General features: G+C 42.9%; 1 protein-coding gene across 1 annotated transcript; it reads left to right on the top strand.

The window, feature by feature from the left end:
* The first annotated feature begins 10,004 nt into the window (after positions 1-10,004).
* On the top strand, positions 10,005-23,402 carry LOC137300433 (transmembrane protein 250). Its single transcript, XM_067969501.1, has 2 exons — positions 10,005-10,112; positions 22,750-23,402. Exon 2 carries the CDS (start codon positions 22,910-22,912, stop codon positions 23,327-23,329), a length of 420 nt encoding a protein of 139 aa, XP_067825602.1. The 5' UTR covers positions 10,005-10,112; positions 22,750-22,909; the 3' UTR covers positions 23,330-23,402.
* Positions 23,403-23,651: the final 249 nt, after the last annotated feature.

The following is a 23,651-nucleotide window of genomic DNA, read 5'->3' as shown; positions in this document are numbered from 1 at the left end:
GTGGTTAGAATGTAGAACTCGCTACCACTAGGAGTAGTTAAGGCAAGTAGCATAGATGATTTTAAAGGGAAGTTCGATAAATACATGAGGAATAGAAGATTACGCTGATGGGGTTAGATGAAGTAGAGTGGGAGGAGGCTCATGTGGAGCATAAATACCGAATGGACCAGATGGGCCAAATGGCCAGTTTCTGTACTGTACATTCTATGTAATTCTATGTAATCTACCTTATTATAGACTTCACCCCACCGATTGAATCTCCTGAAGGGGAGTTCTGCATAAATAGATACTCTCTAATCAAAAAAGATAATCAAGTATAACTCTAGAATACATATTTGTCCTCACCTTTTAAACCTTGGCCTAATGTCCTCTGAAGATGCCACTCACTAACATTTGCCCCTCTCCCCCAGTAGTATGGAGACCATTGTGTCCCATGGAGTATTTGATCATTTCACTCTATACATATACTCTATGACATCCAATTCCATTTGACAACCACATATTTATCCAGTTCGTGCAAAAATCAAAACACTGCAGATGCTGGAAATCTGAAATGAGAACAGAAAATGCTGGAAACACTCTGTAAGTCAGGCAACATCTGAGGAGAGAACAGGACAGTTAATGTTTCTGGTGTTGACCGTTCTTCAGACCTGGAACGTAACATTTTCTTGCACTGTCGGAGGTGCCATCTTTCAGATGAGACGTTAAACCGAGGCCCCGTCTGCCCTCTCAGATGGACGTAAAAGATCCCATAACACTACTTCGAAGAAGAGCAGACAAGTTCTCCCCAGTGTCCTGGCCAATATTTATCCCTCACCCAACATCACTAAAAGAAGATGGACTTTACCCCACCCACTGAATCTCCTGAAGGAGGGCTCTGCATAAATAAATACACAGTCTAAGTAAATTACCTCCTTAACTGTACATCATCAATGCCCCTCAGGGTGTTAAAGACCTGGATCATGACTCCTCTGTAACCATACCCCCAAACTCACTCTTCTTTTCTGTATTGGAAACAAGTCGAGAATTTTGAGTCCTAAGCCCTGGGATCATCCTTTTTTCCTCATCTCAGAGTCTTGCCCACCACATCGTTTATTTTAAAGCATCAAAACAAAGAAGCTAGGCTGCCAATATAGAATCATAGAAGTTTACAACATGGAGACAGGCCCTTCGGCCCAACATGTCCATGTCGCCCAGTTTATACCACTAAGCTAGTCCCAATTGCCTGCACTTGACCCATATCCCTCTATACCCATCTTACCCATGTAACTGTCCAAATGCTTTTTAAAAGACAAAATTGTACCCGCCTCTACTACTGCCTCTGGCAGCTCGTTCCAGACACTCACCACCCTTTGAGTGAAAAAATTGCCCCTCTGGACCCTTTTGTATCTCTCCCCCCTCACCTTAAATCTATGCCCCCTCGTTATAGACTCCCCTACCTTTGGGAAAAGATTTTGACTATCTACCTTATCTATGCCCCTCATTATTTTATAGACTTCTATAAGATCACCCCTAAACCTCCTACTCTCCAGGGAAAAAAGTCTCAGTCTATCCAACCTCTCTCTATAAGTCAAACCATCAAGTCCCGGTAAGCTGTAGTATTAAAATTCTTAGCTCCCCGTTACAAGCCCGAGCACGGCCATCATTGTTTGAAGGATAAAGTAAGTCCAAGGATTTGTTTCCAAAGGTCATCCCCATTTTATAGAAGTAAATATTGGCCTTAGGAGAATTTTAATAATTTTTTTTTAAAAACAATTTTTTTGACAAGTCTCCTCACACCATTGACATCACCGACAAAGAGTGTTCTAGAGCCGCTCCATAGAAAACAACGCGGCCTTGGATTTCGGACTGACCGGAGAGCTGCGCTATAGCCAGAGTTCCCCAAGAAACCATGGTATTGGAGCCTGAGGCTAATTTTTCTATAAACAAATGGGGAAATACTTGTATAAAAAGTACTTCCCTTATACTTTCTTTGCCCCTTTAAGGCCCACCTTCTTCTCAGATGCAGCACAGGATAGGACTAAAAATTGGCCATCCCAGTTCTATCCCTCAGACATGCCCCTCCATTGGCTGGTCAAAGGTGGCCCTTGATGATTGTGAGAAATTTTCCCATTTTCCCAATTCAATCAAATGCAGCAAGAAACCCATGGTGGGGAGAGGGAGGAATAAAAAAAATAATTTTTCAAGATATTCAGTGCTATAAAAAATATTTTTGTATTAGAAAGATTCCCCAACACAGAAATCCCTCAACTTGAGGAAAAAATGCAACCTCCTCCACAAAAGAATATAATCAATAATTTGCTGGAAAAAATAAAATAATATTGTATTATTGAAGCAGATATACAAAGCCACATACGTTCAGGTTCTATAGCACCTTTATTATCTTTTGACTTATGTCTCGCTATGTCTACCGCACTCAACATGTAACGGAATTAAAGTCAAAAACTCCTTAAACTGTAAGGTATATATTACGAAGAGTAAGAAGTATTTGGCGGCGAGTTTAATGAAGTGATTAGCCCTCCTGGAATGTGCTGACATTGAGAAATGTAATAAACGTCATCCTCTGCTCAGCTGAATGTCGGGACCTGCTATTCTATACGTTAAGTGAGACTAGAAATCAGAAGAGGGTCTTCCCCCCCACACTGCTTTCAATGTGTGAAATTGTCTCTCAACAATTAACTCCTTAAAAAAACGAGCTTGATATATGTCTTGTTGAGAATGGGACTGGTGGTTAGAGGGATAAATTTATCAAATATTTCATGGGACCCAATGGTTTCTGTGCTTCAGGGGCACGAGGGGTGTAGTCCTTGGAGGGAAACTAGTCACCTGGGGATGTGAGAATGATGCAAATTTTGGAATTTTGATTTCTTTTGGGTATCCAGGAGTTTTTGTGCAGAACTTTCCCTTGAGAGATTAAATGAGCAAGGTAGAGTTCACCATGGGCTAGACTGTCTTGTGTAATGGGAAGAATAGGCTTGATGAGCAAAATAGCTTTTTTTTTTAAAGCGCAGCAAATTTATAAATACACAGCAGAGATGATCTGCAATCTGGAAATGGTGAAACTTATAACTGTGACACAAATTTACTTCAAATGTTTAAGTTAATATTCATATTTAATGAAAAGAGTTAAGCATTTACTAAAGAGTTAAAGAAATGATTTCTCAAGTGATCATAATTCCATTAGTTTTAAGATAGCTATGGAGAAGGATAGGTCTGGCCCAAAAGTTAAAATTCTAAATTGGGGAAAGGCCAATTTTGATGGTATTAGACAGGAACTTTCAGAAGTTGATTGGGAGAGTCTGTTGGCAGGCAAAGGGACGTCTGGTAAGTGGGAGGCTTTCAAAAGTGTGTTAACCAGGGTTCAGGGTAAGCACATTCCTTATAAAGTGAAGGGCAAGGCTGGTAGAAGTAGGGAACCTTGGATGACTCGGGAGATTGAGGCACTCGTCAAAAAGAAGAAGGAGGCATATGACATGCATAGGCAGCTGGGATCAAGTGGATCCCTTGAAGAGTATAGAGATTGCCGGAGTAGAGTTAAGAGAGAAATCAGGAGGGCAAAAAGGGGATATGAGATTGCTTTGGCAGATCAGGCAAAGGTGAATCCAAAGAGCTTCTACAAATACATAAAGGGCAAAAGGGTAACTAGGGAGAGAGTAGGGCCTCTTAAGGATCAACAAGGTCATCTATGTGCGGAACCACAAGATATGGGTGAGATCCTGAATGAATATTTCACATCGGTATTTACGGTTGAGAAAGGCATGGATGTTAGGGAACTTGGGAAAATAAATAGTGATGTCTTGAGGAGTGTACATATTACAGAGAGGGAGGTGCTGGAAGTCTTAACGCGCATCAAGGTAGATAAATCTCCGGGACCTGATGAAATGTATCCCAGGACGTTAAGGGAGGTTAGGGAGGAAATTGCGGGTCCCCTAGCAGAGATATTTGAATCATCCACCGCTACAGGTGAGGTGCCTGAAGATTGGAGGGTAGCAAATGTTGTGCCTTTGTTTAAGAAGGGCGGCAGGGAAAAGCCTGGGAACTACAGACCAGTGAGCCTGACATCTGTAGTGGGTAAGTTGTTAGAGGGTATTCTGAGGGACAGGATCTACAGGCATTTGGAGAGGCAGGGACTAATTAGGAACAGTCAGCATGGTTTTGTGAGAGGAAAATCATGTCTCACAAATTTGATTGAGTTTTTTGAAGGGGTAACCAAGAAGATAGATGAGGGCTGTGCAGTAGACGTGGTCTACATGGACTTCAGCAAAGCATTTGACAAGGTACCGCATGGTAGGTTGTTACATAAGGTTAAATCTCATGGGATCCAAGGTGAGGTAGCCAATTGGATACAAAATTGGCTTGACGACAGAAGACAGAGGGTGGTTGTCGAGGGTTGTTTTTCAAACTGGATGCCTGTGTCCAGCGGTGTGCCTCAGGGATCGGTGCTGGGTCCGCTGTTATTTGTTATTTATATTAATGATTTGGATGAGAATTTAGGAGGCATGGTTAGTAAGTTTGCAGATGACACCAAGATTGGTGGCATTGTGGACAGTGAAGAAGGTTATCTAGGATTGCAACGGGATCTTGATAAATTGGGCCAGTGGGCCGATGAATGGCAGATGGAGTTTAATTTAGATAAATGTGAGGTGATGCATTTTGGTAGATCGAATCGGGCCAGGACCTACTCCGTTAATGGTAGGGCGTTGGGGAAAGTTATAGAACAAAGAGATCTAGGAGTACAGATTCATAGCTCCTTGAAAGTGGAGTCACAGGTGGATAGGGTGGTGAAGAAGGCATTCAGCATGCTTGGTTTCATTGGTCAGAACATTGAATGCAGGAGTTGGGATGTCTTGTTGAAGTTGTACAGGGCATTGGTGAGGCCACACTTGGAGTACTGTGTACAGTTCTGGTCACCCTATTATAGAAAGGATATTATTAAACTAGAAAGAGTGCAGAAAAGATTTACTAGGATGCTACCGGGACTTGATGGTTTGACTTACAGGGAGAGGTTAGACAGACTGGGACTTTTTTCCCTGGAGAGTAGGAGGTTAAGGGGTGATCTTATAGAAGTCTATAAAATAATGAGGGGCATAGATAAGGTCGATAGTCAAAATCTTTTCCCAAAGGTAGGGGAGTCTATAACGAGGGGGCACAGATTTAAGGTGAGAGGGGAGAGATACAAAAGGATCCAGAGGGGCAATTTTTTCACTCAAAGGGTGGTGAGTGTCTGGAACGAGCTGCCAGAGGCAGTAGTAGAGGCGGGTACAATTTTGTCTTTTAAAAAGCATTTGGACAGTTACATGGGGAAGATGGGTATCGAGGGATATGGGCCAAGTGCAGGCAATTGGGACTAGCTTAGTGGTATAAACTGGGCGACATGGACATGTTGGGCCGAAGGGCCTGTTTCCATGTTGTAACTTCTATGATTCTATGATTCTATAAGTCATGAATTTGTATTTGATAAATGGAGACTTATGGAATAAAGCTTTAATGTATCTGTGTAAAGAGAGAAATGTTTCTGAGAAGAGATTTGATTTAATAAATCAAGGCTATGCAAGTAATGAGGGCACATTGAGGGATGTTTGATGTTAATATTTACCGTTTTAATGGTAAAGAGTTGAGCAAGAAAGCAATTGCTAACTCAACTCTTAAGAAAAATCTGATTTTGAAATGTTTCTTTCCTGTGACTTTACTTAAGTCTGGAGAAAGCATCTGCATTTTGCATTAAATATTATTTTGTCCTTACCATTCCACGGTGTCATGAAAATACTGCAATCAGCCGATTTCAAGCTGGTGTTATTAAAATTTCATGATGGTGTGCACAGATACTTTTTATCTTTGAGCTGGGCCTGTCTCCTGCAAGTCCCTCCCATGTAGCAGAACTGCTTTGTTAATCTCTCCCACCACAGCACCACAGAGGGGAGTCTAAATAAAGCACTTTCAAAGCAAAGATGAGAGTAACTCTGTGTACTCATACCTCTGTGTACTCTCATCACAACTTTATGAATTATCTGCTCATACTTATTTTAAACTATTTTCCTTCAATGTATTATTCAATGATAAAAATGGAATCAGCTTTCTTTCCAACTCCAAAGTGTTGGAGTAAAAGTTGCTGTGGTAACTGACGGCAACTCCATATCATGTACACTGGAGGTTTGAAACTACACTTTAGAAGAAGTAAGCATTGCTTCTAACTTAGATATCCGAGATGAAGATTTCAATTTTTATTTTCTGCTTGCACTTTCTTGTTTTCTCAGCACTATGGATACATTTCCCATCCACAAATAGGAAGGAAGGAATATAGGAACAGGAGTAGGCCATACAGCCCCTCGTGCCTGTTCCGCCATTCAATTAGATCATGGCTGTTAGTAGCTTTATCCCCACAGTAATTCAAAGTTAGAAAACAGTTTATAATGTGGTACATTCATCTATTCTCCCCTCCACCAATAACAAGTCATGATGCAAAATACTGACACAGATACGTTTGCATTATTTTATTGCAACCTGTGCTCCAGATATGTTTTTTCTTAATTTATTCATGGGATGTGGGCGTCGCTGGCAAGGCCAGCATTTTATTGCCCATCCCTAATTGCCCTTGAACTGCTGCAGTCCATGTGGTGAAGGTTCTCCCACAGTGCTGTTAGGTAGGGAGTTCCAGGATTTTGACCTGATGCCATGAGTTTTCATGGGGTCCGGAGTCAATGTTGAGGACTCTCAGGGCCACTCCCTCCTGACTGTATAGCACTGTACCACCACCTCTGGTGGGTCAGGACATACCCAGGGATGGTGATGGAAGAGTCTGGGATGTTGGCTGAAAGGTATGATTCTGTGAGTATGGCTATGTCAGGCTGTTGCTTGACTAGTCTGTGGGACAGCTCTCCCAATTTTGGCACCAGTCCCCAAGATGTTTGTGAGGAGGACTTTGCAGTGGTCCGTCCAGTTTTATTCTTATTATGACTTTTATACAACTGAATGGCTTGCTAGGCCATTTCAGAGAGCAATTAATAATCAACCACATTGCTGTGGGTCTGGAGTAACATATAGGCCAGACCAGGTAAGGACAGTAGGTTTCCTTCCTAAAGTGATGGGTTTTTATAACAATCCAGTAGTTTCATAACCATCATTTCTAATACTAGTTTTTGTTAATTCCAGATTGTTATTTAATTAATTGAATTTAAATTCCCCAGCTGCTATGGTGGGATTTGAACTCATGACTCCAGATTACTAGTCCAGTAACATAACCACTATGCTACCGTACCCCTGCATATAGTCAGGAGCTCAGCTGTGATATTATTGCTAAAATTCAACGGTGTTTAACTTAACCTGTCCCTTTAAGGCTACCATTGCGCGGTGCTCCCTGTGGGGAGGGGCACGACATAGATAAAAAAATTTAGGCCAGTTAGAGGTTAATTGCATGAACAAAAAGCAATAAACTGCAGATGCTGGAAATCTGACACAAAAACAGAAAATGCTGGAAACACTCAGCAGGTCAGGCAGCACCTGTGGAGAGAACAGACAAGTTAACGTTTCAGGTTTAGACCCTTTAGAAAGGATTTTAACTCCCTCCCTAAACCATCCGGTACTTTTTGATGCTCAGATACCACTCTGTGGCTATTTTAACACCGGGCAGATGAGATGCGTGCCTGACCCCAAGGCAATTTGAACGGTTTACTAGCCGAAGAGTTAATCATATACACTCCGACCAGTAAAACAACAACAACTTTCATTTATATAGCACCTTTAACATAGTAAAATCGTCCCAAGGCGCTTCACAGGAGCAATCATCAAACAAAATTTGACACCGAGCCACATAAGGAGATATTAGGACAGATGATCAAAAGCTTGGCCACAGAGGTGAGTTTTAAGGAGCGTCTTAAAGGAGGAGCAACGTGGAGAGGACAAGAAGTTTAGGGCGGAAATTCCAGAGCTTAGGGCCTGGGCAGCTGAAGGCACGGCCGCCCATGGTGGAGCGATCATGGATGCGCAAGAGGCCAGAATTGGAGGAGCGCAGAGATCTCGGAGGGTTGTAGGGCTGGAGGGGGTTACAGAGGTAGGGAGGGGCAAGGCCATAGAGGGATTTGAAAACAAAGATGAGAGTTTTAAAAGCGAGACGTTACCTGCCAGCGCAGAAGTGGAGGCCCCATCTTTGTGGTGCCAGGAGTAGCAGGGCTGCTTCTCTAGGCCCCAAAAGGAAAGTTTGGGCCTCTTCCAGATCCGCTGGGCTCCAACCTCCCTTCCCACCTGCAAAATCCTCCCGAATCACACCCCCATGACTTACCTGAGTGCCGGTGGGTGGCATTTGGCCTGCCCTATCTTTGCAGGGTGGTAGCCAGCCAGCTGTGTCTTTACGCCCGTTTCGGGTGGGCAGATGGCCAGTGAACAGTTAATGAGGCCCGGCCATTAAATCGACTGGGATTCCCACGACAACAGCCGAGCAGGAAGTCCGGTGCCTCTCCCTGCTTTCCACCCGAGAGTTAAAATCCCCACTTTTGTTCTGGCAAAGAGTCCACATCCGAAGCTTTAATTTGTCTGTTTCTATCTCCACAGATGCTGCCTGACCTGCTGAGTGTTTTCCAGAATTTTCCGTTTTTGTTTGAGGTTAATTGCTGTTGGTGGGGGATGTTTGCAGATTGGCGGGTGCTTGTAAATTTGTGGCTGCAGGTAAGAAGAAACCAGAATGAAATAACTGCCTTTCTTCCTTTTTAAAAATATTCTTTTGACATTAAGTATGAGATTCAAAATGTGATGAACATTTGCTAGATACAAGACACATATATGTAGGTAGTTAGATAAAATGGAGGAGCAAATTTTAAAAAGGAGCATTTGATACTTATACCTTGTCTCATGATTTGGAGGCTTTGGTTATTATAGTTTTCAATGCATTTTTATTAATAAAGCAAACATCAGAACTTAGGCTACGATCCTGGTTTCTGTCAATTTTTCAACTTCCAAAAAGGAACTGCCCTGGAATAATGGATTTCAATGTGTTTTTGTGCAAATATTCACACAGTCCCACAATGCCTTTCCCTAATTTCTGAAAGCCAGTGTCATCTACCCAAAGAAAAACACAGGATAGAATTATGGAAACACAGGATAGAATTAAGGAAACAATGGATACAATTATGGAAACACAGGATAGAATTAAGGAAACAATGGATAGAATTATGGAAACACTGGATAGAATTATGGAAACACTGGATAGAATTATGGAAACACAGGATAGAATTATGAAAACATTGGATAGAATTATGGAAACACTGGATAGAATTATAGAAACACATGACAGAATTATGGAATCAGAAGCAGGTCATTTTAGCCCATCAAGTCCAGTGGCAATTTACAGAAAAACGCTCAGTATTCTGCAAAAAGGTACGAATAAGGCAACAAATACAGAAATCTGATGACCTTGCAGACTCCCTAGAATCCAGACCCTGAAGGAAAAAGTTTGAAACCTTATGCCATGGAGTAGCACTGCCTTCAAAGCAGAGTTGCCAACTCTGATTGGCCGTATTCCTGGAGGTTTCATCACGACCTCCCGCCCAGTAAAACAGCCTTCCCCCACCCCACCGCCCCACCGCCCCCCCGCCCCATCTCCAATATTGTTATAACTAATAAATGAAAACGTTGCAAGAACATTAAAAAAAAAAGACTTTTTCTTCAACGCCCCCTATGATTTTTTTTCCTTCTCTCTCCTGGGTTGCTCGCGGCAGCGCCCAGGAGATTAATCTTTAATTCCTGGAGACAATCCTGGAGGGTTGGCAACCGGGGGGGGGGGGGAGGCGGGAGAATTAGAAAATTGGGGCAAACAAAAAAAAAAATGATATAAGTTATCACTGTGGAAGGGGAAAGTGCGCAGCTTTGAGTTGTGGTAAAGTCAAGGTGGGGGGGGGGGGGGGGGAGAGAGAGAAAAGCTCTTTCAATCTGGCTGATTTGCATTTTGATGTGTGAAGTGTAAGATTAAATGGCACTTTGCATTGAGGGTTGGTTCTACCTGCAGGGCTAGGCTGCTGCTTGGCGACACGCCGTAAAATGTGTGAGCGGTCGCTGAGGAGACGGGAAGAAGCCTCCTCCTCCTCGGAACAGCGTGAATGTTTATCAGTCACTGAGCACAATATGTGAGTAAAGCGGGGTGTTATGTTCTTTCTGTCGGTAATCTCTCAGACTCTGTTCTTTAACTCGGCGGAATAGGGCGGGGGAGAGAAGGAAAGATTTGCGAATGATGAGATAGAGTCGTGGGGGTGGGGGTGAAGGACTGGGCCCCGGGCTTGAGGCCCCTCGAAACTTCAGACCCCAGTCCTTGCATTTAATCAATGTTTTTGGCTTTTTTTTTTTTGGGGGGGGGGGGGTAAAAGACCCTGAATATTCGCCGAGTTTATGAACCGAGCGGCAAAAACGCTTATAAATTGAAGCTACGCGATGTTTGCGGTTTTTAATTTAATTCCACCTCCCTTTTTATTTGAAATTTTGTTCTTCATATGAACCACGGGATCAGCCTGAGATTGGGAGATAAAAGGCTTGGGTACTTTTTTTTTTGTTATGTCTGATCGTTTTTTTTTCCTGGAAAAGTGATTTTCCGACATGTCCTTGGGGCTGAGTGGCCTGGTTAATGGGGAAATCCAAGTGCATTTTTTTTTTCAATATTATGAAAGGGTATTTTAAATAATGTTTGCCTTGATGACAAATATTGCATTGCTTGTGTGTGGTGCTCCTGTGTTGTGACTGTGTAGCCTGTTGCTCTCTCCAGGTGTATTGACTGTCCCTTTTAAAAATAATTTTAATAAGAGTACTGTATGAAGAACAAGGAGCCCATTGAGATGATGTAAAGGAACATAATAAGGGAGGTCCGGGTGTGTTATGAGGAAGGGATGGTTAAGATGGGGTTATTCATCCTTAATAAGAGACATCTCCAGAAGGGTATGATACTAAGAAATTAAATGTGATAAACTACTTTCAAATATGCCAGGCTGGCAGGAAAAGATGGCACAGGTTTAGGGATGTGAAGGGTAAATTTAGGACAGATGTCAGTGAGTTTTTCTTTACACAAGTGGTGAGGAATGGGTTCCATGAAGGGTAGGACACTAAACACATATTTAAGAAATGACTTGTGTTTTAAGACTCTGCCAAAACTGCTCACCACTCCAAGATCATCCTGGAATGCAAAGATAACCCCTGGCTTTTCTCCACTACCAACCATCTCCTTAAACCCCTCTCCCCTGCCCTCTTCATCCTCCCATTGAACAACAGGCGTGAGGAGTTCATGGACTTCTTTGTCACTAAGATTGAGACCAACTGCCTCTGCTGCATTGCTACCATCATCTTGCCCACCGGCAAGCACAGAGATGATGGGTGAGCTGGATTTGATGCAGGTTAGGATATGAGCAGAAGAGTTTTGGATGGGCTCAAATTTATGGAGGGTGGAAGATGGGAGACCGTCCATGATGATTGGTCCCATTACACCTGATGTGAAGTAACTTGGGAATTTTTCCTACGTTCAAGGTGCAATATAAATGCAAGTTGTTGTTGTTGTAAGGAACTGTTAGGTGCTGTAACAGGGAGGCAGTCAGGTTGGTATTCTGAAAGAATGGGCTGAAGGGTGACCTTTGTCCAAACCTATTGTGTAATTTCCTGGGAAATACTTTTTTTTTCTTCCTTTTCCTGACCCCACCTCTGCTTTTTTTTTAAAAAAAACTATTTTGGTCCATGCCTTTAAATGTTTGATGTACTTATTATTATTTATTGAAACATTATGCCTTTCCTAGCTAAATGCACCTCTCTGTTGGGTTCATTGTGTATAGTATAAAGTTCTTTGACAGGTACAATACTGGTGTGATAGGGTTTTATTATTTTCAAACTGCAGTTTCTCTTTTTTTTTCTTCTTTTTCCATCTCTTCCTGTTTTTTCTTTTCACCTGGAGAGGACAGAAGGAAAGCTGCCAAGTTGCACAAGAGGAGAGGGGAGATTGCCCGTCTGATTCATCTTGGAAATATTCTAATTTTGGAAGTGACGACTGATAGCCAGAAAGCTAGGTTTAGTTGGACTGCAGTTATGCTGCCACTTTTATGTCCGTACAACAGTGATTTTTGGGTGCGCATCAACGCCGGTTAACAGTCTGGTTTTGATCTGCTTCTGGAATACACTTAAAACTAAGCAGCATCAGAGGCCCCAGCAGAGGGCATCTCACAGCACTTGGGCATGGCACCATATGACATCTAACTCCAGTACAATGTTGAAATCAGGTTTAAAAAGTGCTCGGGTTGAATCTCCTGGGCACTTTAGAAATGTACCACTCTTGAATCGTTAAAGATTAACCAGCTGGGAAGCAGGGAGACTAATATGCAGAGCTCTCACATGGTGGGCAGAGTCAGTTCGCAGCCCGCAGTAAATCGTGGGTCTTCCTGGCCATGTTTTGCATTCTGCAGCTACTGGTCTGCAACCCGTAATGCAATATATTTACAGCTTATGGTACTGGCTTCAGTTCTACACTCACTCCTGCCTCTGCCCCATCCCAATCTCTGCCAGTCACATAGTCAAGAATCAACACCAGCATATCCTCCATTGCCATGAGTGTCATGAACTCCTTTTGTGAACGATATTTTCGAGCGCATCGAGAGTGAGGCTTCCCACTTGCCCCGTTACAACAAGCGCCGCACCATCAGCTCCCGGGAGATCCAGACCCATGTGCCTCCTCCTGCTGCTGCCAGGGAGCTGGCCGAGCACGTGCCGTGTCGGAAGGGACAAAGGCGGTGACCCAAGTCCACCAGCTCCAAGTAAAACTCCACAATTTACTGAAAAATCACAGGGGAGAGTGGAAGTCAGATCAGTAAATGTACAGAAGAAAACTCTTGCTTCTGGTTAATGGCCTTCTGTATTGAAATGCAAATACTACCTTTTGCAAATCAAATCAAATCGAGATTAGGGTTCATTTTTTCTCTGCTTTAGTGGCCTGAATTGTAGGTGGTGTATAGATCCATAGAATATTTGTTAAAGGCAGTGAAACTGATGCATTTATGACTGCATTTACAGTGCGACTGTAGCATTGCTGCAAAGCAGTTTCACTTCACATGTACATTAAGAAGATGTTGTGTAAATCCAGAGTCAGGGCTGGACTTGACTCTGGAGTAAAACAGTACAAGACCTGGGGAAAGCCTCACTGCTTGGGTTTGACACAGTCCTGATGTTATACTCCATGCCCCAAGGCATCTTTTAAACTTGACTCGAGTTGATTTAAATATTTTAGAGAGTACATATGCTTCTCTAAACATTGAAATTTTAACCCTGGAGAAGACTCAGTGTGTGTTAGCTACTGGCCCAAGACCAGCACTTGCAATATAAATGTAGCATTAGAGACAGAAAAAAAGGTAACAAACATGATTTGAGGTTTTAGATCATTGACTTATGAAAAGAGGCTGAGGAAGCTGAGCCTAAAGTCATTGTAAATCTGATTAAAGTGGATATAATGTACGTTCTTAAGATAATGAAGGGAGATGATGTGGAGATGTTTTCTGCAAAACTAGAATAGGATTGGAGAACCTGAGGATAAGACTATTACGAAAGAAACCATGAGCTTAACTTAAAGGAGTACTTTTTAATTCAAGTATTCCCCAATCCTATAAAAATAGGAATTTTTATTATTTGGAAAATGCCTATTCTTTAACCTTCAATTAAAGCACTCTGTCATCTTCGTTTATTAATTGTGTGAGATGTACCGTCAGCCTTTGTGGAGGATTGGCTGTGTGTTTTACGCGATTACTCTAGTCCTATCTGCCTGGTTGGAGCGATCCCATGGTAAGCTCAATACTGCTGCACTTGCTGCCTGCACGTAATCTGCTGCTGCCTGTCCACGTCACAAACAATGGAGTATCATGGGTGGTACTGCACTTGAAACTCCTTTTTAAATGCAAGCTATTTTTATTTTCCAGAGTTCAATTCATTTCCCCATCAGGAGTGCCAATGAAGACATGATGGATCTTTTACAGAGGACATTTGTTTAAGCACTGAGTCATTGTTCAGGTACCAGCTCAGTAGTAGCACTCTCACCTCTTAGCCAGATGATCGTGCGTTCAAGCCCCACTCCAGGACATGAGCTCATAATCTAGGTGCAGTGCGGAGAGTGCTGCATTGTTAAAGGTGCTGTCTGATGGATGAGTCATGAACCGAGGTCCTGTCAGCCTGATCAGGTGGACATAAAAGATCCCATGGAACCACTCAAAGAAGAGCAGGAGAGTTCTCTTGGTGTTCTGGACACCCTTTATCCCTCAATGAACACCACCAAAAAAAATGATCTGGTCATTCATCACATTGCTGTTTTTGGGACCTTGTTAGGTACCAATTGGCTGCCACATTTGCCGACACAACAATAGTGATGTACATTTCAAAAGTAATTGTTTGGCTATGAAGCATTTTGGCATGTCCAAAATATATGAAAGGTGCTAAATAAATGCAAAGTTTTCCATTTACTCCTACAGCATCTGCTTATGATGGATAATGGAACACATTTAGTGGGATTGGTTGCTTGCCATATAAAGTACTCCTAGTAAGAAACTTTTCTTGTAATAGAGCAAAAATTGATAAGAATTGCGTTATTTAAGTAGAGCCTATTTCTACCATTTTTATCCTGCAAGAAAGTTTTCGCATTTGCTCGTTTTTGTTAGCTCTCTTACTACCTACTAAACTGAAGAAGCCATCATACAGAAGTGAATATTTATGCTTGATCACTGGAAAGATGCCAGTGCTTGGAAAAACATAACTGTACTTGGCCACTTTTTAACTTAATACCAGATGCAGAATTTCTGTATTCTCTTCCATTTTAGAATGTGGAGTTTGTGTGGAGAGATGTCTGCAGGTTCAGAAGAAAATAAAAGCTCATCTCTTCTTAGACTTTTTGGAAGGAAAACTAAGATAAGCCTCTGTCTTGTCTCTTAAAATTGGTAGATTAGCTGAGAGAGGTTGGCTAGTGAAGTAGGCAGTGATCATCTGCATTACGGCATATTGTTAGAGCAGTGTAGAAGGAAGCGTCTTGGAACCTCCAGACAATTATTCGAATGCTTTCCTGGCCGGCCTCCATTAACTTGAGTTCATCTGGAGCTGTGCTGTGTGCATCCTAACCCGTACCAAGTCCCACTTACCCATCACCCCTCTGCTCTCTGACCGAAGCCTTAAATTTATAATTCTCATTCTTGTGTTCAATCCCTCCATGGCCTCGCCTCCTTATTTCTGTAACCTCCTCCAGTCCTACAGCCATCTTAGAACGCTGCATTCCTCTAGCTCTGGCCCCTTATGGACCCCCCACCCCCCCAACTTCTGACAGCTATGCCTTCAGCCGTCTAGGCCCTAAGCTCTAGAATACCCTCCCTAAACCTCTCTGCCATTCTGCCTCTCCTCCTTTTAAGACCCTCCTTAAAACCCACCTCTGTGACCAAGCCCCTTCTAACATCTCCTTCCTTGGCTCGGTGTTAATTTTTGTCTGATTACACTCCTGTAAAGCGCCTTGCGATCTTTTCCTATTCTAAAGGCACTACATGAATGCAAGTTATTGTTTACTCCGCATATGACTCTGCTATAGCTGACCTGGTTGTAATTTGATGCAGGTAGTAGTTGCCAGAAATGGAGAGTGCTCAGTAGCACAGCAGTGGCCTACAAGAGAACAAAATCTGTTCAAAGATGTTGAATGCCACATCAGATAAGTGAAATATGAACCAATCTATCCTAATGTGGTATTACTGTCTGCTTGCAGTGTGGCCATGCTTGGTGTTTCTGTGCCCTCGCAGTTGGGTTATGAATTTACTTCTCTTGTTCCTATTCGATTTGTACCAATTAAGGTGAGGGATTTTAGTGCTGGAGAATAGAAAACAATTTCTTCAGACACCCAGCTTCCGCAGCAAATATTCCCAGGTTGGGTTAGCGCACTTAGATGCAGAGTAAAGCTCCCTCTGCTCTGTCTCAACAATGTGACTCAACTCCAACTTCAGAGGAGCACCTCCCATTGCCACTGCACCCGTGAGACATATTTCTGGTCGATGAGATTGCCAATTTAGTGTGGAATTAAGGCCAATTTTGTAATAAATTTGAGCACATACTCTCTGAAAACTAGATTGAGACTGCCCAAATTCAATTCACACGGGACCCTTGGTGTCAGCGGACATTTTTGTCCCATCAGACTGGTCTAGATTCACACTCAGGTCCTAGAAAGGCCAGTGCCTAACCCGTTGCTCCACTCAGTCCCCTGTTCCAAATCTCCACTTTCCATATTCACCATAGTAATACTATTTATGACTGATCACTTTCCAGCAAAACAGAAATATCTGCTGTATAACAGAGAGATTGTGTTGAATACTGATCCACCAGTACATTTTAAATAATCCTTTTGATGAGTGGAAAATTCAAGGGTAATCTGAGAGCGAGCATGGCTAATCATGAAAGAACAAGCACTATAAAACGAAAGGATCATTGACTAAAATTACATCATCCGATGGCCGAAATGTATTATAAAAGGTATGGAAAAAACAATATGAGCTTAGCAGTCCATCCACATTTAAACCTTGTTAACCGTCAACATAGCGTCTCACTTCCTTCTCACATGCTCATTTCTTTACAAGTGAGAAAAATGTCATAAGTGCACCCCCTATATAAGAGTCAGCATTAAGGGAATTATGCTTACTGAGAGACTGGAGTTATACTGCTGACTCTACATGACTTTTTGGTCGGAGGAAATGGACCTGGGAGCTGCTAAATTAGTAGCTATGCTGCAGCTGGTGTGAAACCCAAGTGCTGAGACACTACCTCCTGAAGGTGGTTCTGCATCTCATGCTTAAATGCAGTTTGGGTGACTTGACAACCAAACTAGACTGTACCGTTTGCTCTAATATGAAGCCAAAGTAGTTTTACATCCATGCAAGCTATGCACTAAAGCTGGCCAATAGATTGGTGCTTTGTTGTGGTGTGGCACCCTGCGACTAGTGTTGATTTTTCTCCCGTACCATGACGAACATGATTTTTTTTTTAATTGACATTTTTATTTAATTCCCATCAAGAAATTTGCTTGTTAAGTTGTTCCTTCCCAGATGGTAGAAGCTGAATCTTGAGCACTGGGATCAGCTGTAGTGTATTGGCAGTACTGTACTATATTAGGCATAGCTTGACACAGAGCCACAGCTAATATAGTACGCTCCAACTGATTCCTGGTGCTCAAGCTTAAGTTTCTACTATGTTAAAAGGCATAATTTAACAAGCAGATCCATAGATAATGGGAGCTTGTAAAAGAACAACAAATTCCCATCAGAGACGTCATGCCAGCCTTTTGCTGGCGCGGGATTGCATTTTTAACAGCAATGAGCTGTTCTTACATTTGGTCTGATTTTCACGGACAATTGTCTCGTTGTTTCTAGGGTAAATGTTTTTGTGACTAATCACTAGCCTTGCCTACATTTCTGGAATCTGTGTTCGGCCCCTGTCTGTAGAAATCTAACTCCAAAATGTAGTTTTTTGGTTCCCCTCTGCTTTTCGCAACATTGCCCTGTTAAAAATGAGACCACCTCCAATTGATGGTCGCTTAGTGTTTTTTTTGCCTACCGCGGTGCCGCTTTTAACCAGCATCTCAGTACTGAGCTTGTGGTTATAGAACCTCTGTGAGTCACGGTAGCTGTTGACTGTAGCCTTGGAAATTAGTCTGCCAGGTGGACTCTCAAAATAATGACAGTATTTGGTTAGGGTAAGAGCTAGTGAGAGCAGTGCCTATGCACAGTTTTTTTGGCAGCTCTGTGATCCCGGTGTGAGTGACTGGAATTATTAGTCCAATCTTGGAAATTCCATTTTACACTGGTCAGCCTGGAAGTATTCAGCTGGGTGGTAAGTATAATAATGGTGTAAAATTTAGTTACGTGGTAGGGTCTGCGCAAGTAAATAGGACTAGTAATGTGCTAGCATGTAAAGTATCTAAATCAGACATTCTTCAAGACCTATACTATTGAATTGAATGTATATGAACCAACTATTACAAAAATATATTTTACACCTTCATTCTTACTGTCAATTTTGCTACTTGTACCTGTTCCAACTTTTAAGAGTTGAGGCCATGATTTCAGGGTCAATTTCACCTTCAGTCATCTCCCCCTGACTTTCCCCCCAATCCCTGTGCAGTGTCCAAATTGCTGCTCCTTGAAAGCATTTTGGGATGTTTGGCTGTGTTTTAAAGTTGCTATGTAAGTGTAAGTTGTGACTGATTTGGGACATTTTTTGGACCTCATCTAATCCCTACTTCTTGGTTTACCTGGTCCTCTCACCTACTCTTTTTACTATATTAGTAATGTCCTGCACTGTGAGCCATGGCCCTTCACCTAGGTTTTTTTTTAAAAAAAGGTACCAGGAGGGAATCAAAGTGAACAGCAAGAATAGAAATTAGGAAATCATGGGTCAGATTCAAGAAGTTACATTTAATAAAACTATTTAAAATCAAGATTTAACATCACTTCACAAATTATTACAATATTGTAGATAAAAAAAAACAGGACAAAAAATGTAAAATTTCAGACAAAGTATAAAGGCACAACAATGGTAAATACTCTCTTGGGCAGTGGGTGAACAGACAGCTCCCCTTCTTTCTATTCCCCCCCACCCCCCCGCCCTCAGTGGGCCTTTCTGCTTCTCAGCGATAGATGAATTAGCCATGGGTTTAGGATGTTCACTTGTGTTTCTCCCCCCTCCCCACCGCCTTCATGAATGATCAGATTCACATTGATTGTCATTTTATAAAAGAGCTCAGCTGTACTAACCTATGAATAAACCAAAAAATAAAATCTTAATTGAAACCAATTGCTGCAGAAAAACAAATCAGCTGACGCAAAATGGCAACGGGAACAGGTTACGATTGGGAAGCAGGAGACCCATGAGACAGTTCCCAGAGACTTTGAAATCTTGAATCCAAACACCTTGAGTAATCCCATTGTGCATTTAATATAGTACCACAGTATGTGTTTTTTTAGAATGATCTGTAAAGTTGATTGGGAGCAAATGGACACTGCTGCTGGGAGACATTAGGGAAGCAATCCAATGGTATTAATTTCAAAAGCCTTGGTTAGACCAAAATGAAAGCCTAAATCTTTAATATGATGTCCATAATTATGTGAACCTGTGGGACCTTTTGGAGTTAAGTGATGTAGTACTTTCACCTGCCAGATGGATCTCTGATATTTACTTTCTTGAGTGTTCAATGCTGTCATTTTGCTCACCATGCGTCAATGCCAATTTATTATTTGGAACACCGTGCTCTTTTTAATATAGAAGTGTCAGACTCCATCATAAATTGTGGAACAAATAACTGACTTTTAAAAAGATGCATCAAATGAGTATCTGCAGTTGTGAAACTGCAGTTAAAACCTTTTTAAAGAGGAATTTTCACCTTCAGAACTCCTTTCAAAAAAAATCAGATGGTTGGAAAGAATTATTCCCATTTATTTTTTGTTGAACAGTAGGATTTGATAAACTGAAGGGCACAATTCTAAAAGGGGTACAGGAACAGAGACCTGGGAATATATGTAAACAAATCATTGAAGGTGGCAGGGCAGGTTGAGAAAGCGGTTTTAAAAAAAAAGCATATGGGATCCTGGGCTTTATAAATAGAGGCATAGTGTATAAAAGCAAAGAAGTCATCATGAACCTTTATAAAACACTGATTCGGCCACAATTGGCTTATTGTGTCCAGTTCTGGGCACCGCATTCAGGAAAAATGTGAAGGCCTTAGAGAGGATGCAGATGAGATTTACTAGAGTGATTCCGGGGATGAGGGACTTCTGTTACGTGGATAGACTGGAGAAGCTGGGGTTGTTCTCCTTGGGACAGAGAAGGTTGAGAGGCAATTTGATAGAGGTGTTCAAAATCATGAAGGGTCTAGACAGAGTAGATAGAGAGAAACTGTTCCCATTGGCGGAATGGGTCAAGAACCAGAGGATTTAGATTTAAGGTGATTGGCAAAAGAACCAAAGGTGACATGAAGAAAAGCTTTCTTACACAGCGAGTGGTTGGGATCTGGAATGCACTGCCTGAAGGGGTGGTGGAGGCAGATTTAATCATGGCCTTCAAAAAAGAACTGGATAAGTACTTGAAGGGAAAAAATTTGCAGGGCTATGGGGATAGGGCAGGGGAGTGAGACTAGCTGGATTGCTCTTGCATAGAGCCGGCACGGACTTGATGGGCCGAATTGCCTCCTTCCGTGCTTAAACCTTTCTATGATTCTATGATCAGAGGTACTGGCTAGTACAAGTTATTGAGCCCAATTGAACAAATTAATTAAAATCTCAGGATGTAGTATTCGATTAAAACAGAAAATGCTGGAAATACTTAGCAAGTCAGTATACAGAATTAACATTTCAGGTTGATGACCCTTTGTCAGAACGGGAAGAAGTTGAAGATTAAACAGTTTTTAAGCAAGTACAGAGCAGGGAAAAGGGGGGAGGAAAGAACAAAAGGGAAGGTCTCTGATAGGGTGGAGGGCAGGAGTGATTAAATGACAAAAGGGATGATGGTGCAAGGCAAGGAGGGTGGTAATGGGACAAGTAAAGAAACAAATGATGGGTCTAGAGGAGCTGTAAATGGCAACAGAAGAAGCATTACCAGCACCTGCTGTCCGAAAAAATGGGAGCAGTGGTTATGATCTGAAGTTATTGAAATCAATGTTGAGTCCAGAAGATTGTAAAGTGCCTAATCGAAAGATGAGGTGCTGTTCCTCGAGCTTTTGTGGAGCTTCATTGGAACAGTATAAGAGGCTACAGTCAGAGTGGGAATGGGACGAGGAATTAAAATGGTAAGCGACTGGGAGGTCAGGGTCACAATTGTGGACTGAGCGAAGGTGTTCAACAAAGTGATCACCCAGTCTGCGTTTGGTCTCCCCAATGTAGAGGAGACCGCATTGTGAGCAGTGAATACAGTGTACTAAATTGAAAGAAGTACAAGTAAATCGCTGTTTCACCAGGAAGAAGCGTTTGGGGCCCTGGATGGTGGGAAAGGAGGAGGTGAAAGGGCAGGTGTTACGTCGCCTGTGCTCACATGGGAAGGTGCCGTGGGGAGGAGAGCGGGTATTGGGGATGATGGAAGAGTGGACCAGAGTGTCGCGGAGGGAACGGTCCCTTCGGAATGCTGAAAGTGGAGGGGAAGATGTGTTTTGTGTTGGGATCGTGCTGGAGGTGGCAGAAATGGTAGAGGATGATACATTGAATGTGGAGGCTGGTAGGGTGGAAGGTGAGGACAAGGGGGACCCTATCGTGGTTCTGGGGGGGCGGAGAAGGGGTGAGGGTAGAAGTGTGGGAAATGGGACGGACACTGTTAAGAGCCCTGTCAACTACAATGGAGGAGAATCCTTGGTTGATGAAAAAGGAAGACATATCGGAAGCACTGGTGTGGAAGGTGGTATCGTCAGAACAGAACGGAGAAAGTTGGAGAAGGGAATAGAGTTCTTGCAGGAAGCGGGGTGGGAGGAAGTGTAATCAAGGTAGCTGTGGGAGTCAGTGGGCTGATAGTAGATATTGATTCACAGCCTATCCCTAGAAATGGAGATAGAGAAGTCGAGGAAAGGGAGAGTCGGAGATGGACCATGTGAAGGCAAGGGAAGGGTGGAAATTGGAAGCAAAGTTGATGAAATTTTCCAGTTCGGGGCAAGAGCAAGAAGCAGCACCGATACAGTCATCAATGTACCGGAAAAAGAGGGAGGGAGGGGACCTGGTAGGACTGGAACAAAGAATGCTCCACATATCCTACAAAAAGGCAGGCATAGCTAGGACCCATATGGATTCCCATAGCGACACTTTTGATTTGGAGGAAGTGAATGGAGTGAAAGGAGTAGTTGTTCAACATAAGAACAAGTTCAGCCAGGCGGAGGAGGGTGGTGGTAGATGGGGACTGGTTGGGCCTCCCTTCAGGGAAGAAGCGGAGGGCCCGCTGGATGGAGGTGTAGAGGGACTGGACGTCCATGGTGAAAAGGAGACGGTTAGGGCCGGGGAACTAGAAACTGTTAAAGTGGCGGAGGATGTTGGGAGAGACTGGACAAGGGGAGAAAAAAATAGTCGAGATAGGAAATAAGTTCCGTGGGGCAAGAACAGGCTGAAACAATAGGTCTACCGGGGCAGTCCTGTTTGTGGATCTTGGGAAGGAGGTAGAAGCAGCATTGTGGGACTTTGAGGTTCAGGCCGTAGGGGGGACGATCTCTGGAGGAGATGAGGTCGGTGATGGTCGGGGAAACTATGGCTTGATGTTCGGCGGTGTGGTCATGGTCCAGGAGGAGGTGTCAGAGAATTGGCATTCAGCCTCCGCAAGATAGAGTTCTGTTCACCACACAACAACAGCACCGCTCTTGTCATTATGAATGGTAACCCAGCTCCCTCGCTCTCTGTGAGGTACAGTTACCTTTACAAGCCAGTTTCATCAGACTCTCGTTTTTTGTGCCAATTTGCTTCCCTTTTTAGATGCTGATTCTTGCTGCGATACAGTTTCACAGGACTGGCAAAAAAAGTGGGGGGGGGGTGGGAGAAAGTGTACAGGAAGAGTGTGATCTTGATCTGGGAATGTTGCACCTCTACCCGAAGAATTCCCTTCTGGGCATGAGGACTGACGTTCCACCATTGTCCATTATATATTCCCAAGCACAAGTCAGCATCTGCAGGAGAGATTGAGAATGGTGGAAAACATCTTGGTAGAATTTAAGACTCTTAGATGCTCCAGTGCTTTGTTTTCTTTTGATGTGATTAAACTTTTGCTTTTCTCTTGCAGGAATAGTGTTCAGAAGAGACATGGCAGATCATAGACAGCTGATGAACCGAAAACAGTGGGAAGCTGTTGACCAGTAATAGACGATGATTTGTTTGATCTTAGCAAAGTCGCTTTTCCTGGGGCTCCAATCACCGAGGGGACATTGCAGCCACCTGCCTTGATGCCTGTAATCCCAATCCCCCGCCGGGTGCGTTCCTTCCACGGCCCCCACACGACATGCCTGCACTCGGCATGTGGCCCCGTACGGACGACACACCTTGTCCGGACCAAGTACAACAACTTCGACCTTTACTTGAAATCGCGGTGGATGTATGGCTTCGTCCGCTTCCTGCTGTACTTCAGCTGCAGCCTCTTTACGTCCATACTCTGGGTGGCACTGTCTATCCTCTTCTGTATCCAGTACTTCTCCATACGTGTGTCCTTGCGCTTTCAGTACAAGCTCTCCATAGTGCTCCTGTTGCTGGGACGCAGGCGTGTTGACTTTAACACAATGAATGAACTCTTTATCTATGGGATCCATGTGACCATGCTGCTAGTTGGAGGACTGGGCTGGTGTTTTATGGTATTTGTTGATATGTAAATAAGAGTGCATGTGAAAAGAAACAGTTTTGTGCATTACAATGTAAAATATATTGTTTACAATCCTGCAAAAAGATTGATTTGATTTTTTTTTAAACTTACTAACCTAAAATATATGAACCAAGGAGTGTCCCCTCTCTCTCTTTTTCCCCCCTCCCACCATGGTACCTAAGGCTCTCTTTGACATAGCATTACATAGACCCACTATAGAGCTCAGCGGTGGCTCAGCTGGTAAATCTACTGCCGAGTGTGGAACTATATTACAACAGTGACTACCCTTCAAAAAATACTTCCATTGACTGTAAAGCACTTTGGGACATCCT

The sequence above is a fragment of the Heptranchias perlo genome, chromosome 31 (genome assembly GCF_035084215.1).
Source record: "Heptranchias perlo isolate sHepPer1 chromosome 31, sHepPer1.hap1, whole genome shotgun sequence".
In the NCBI taxonomy this organism is placed as follows: Eukaryota; Metazoa; Chordata; class Chondrichthyes; order Hexanchiformes; family Hexanchidae; genus Heptranchias; species Heptranchias perlo.
Note: the sequence above shows the minus strand (reverse complement) of the source record. Positions and strands in the feature narration are given on the sequence as shown.

Excerpts from the sequence above, each read along its gene's own strand:
- LOC137300433 (XM_067969501.1), top strand. The coding sequence starts at position 22,910 with ATGCCTGTAATCCCAATCCCCCGCCGGGTGCGTTCCTTCCACGGCCCC.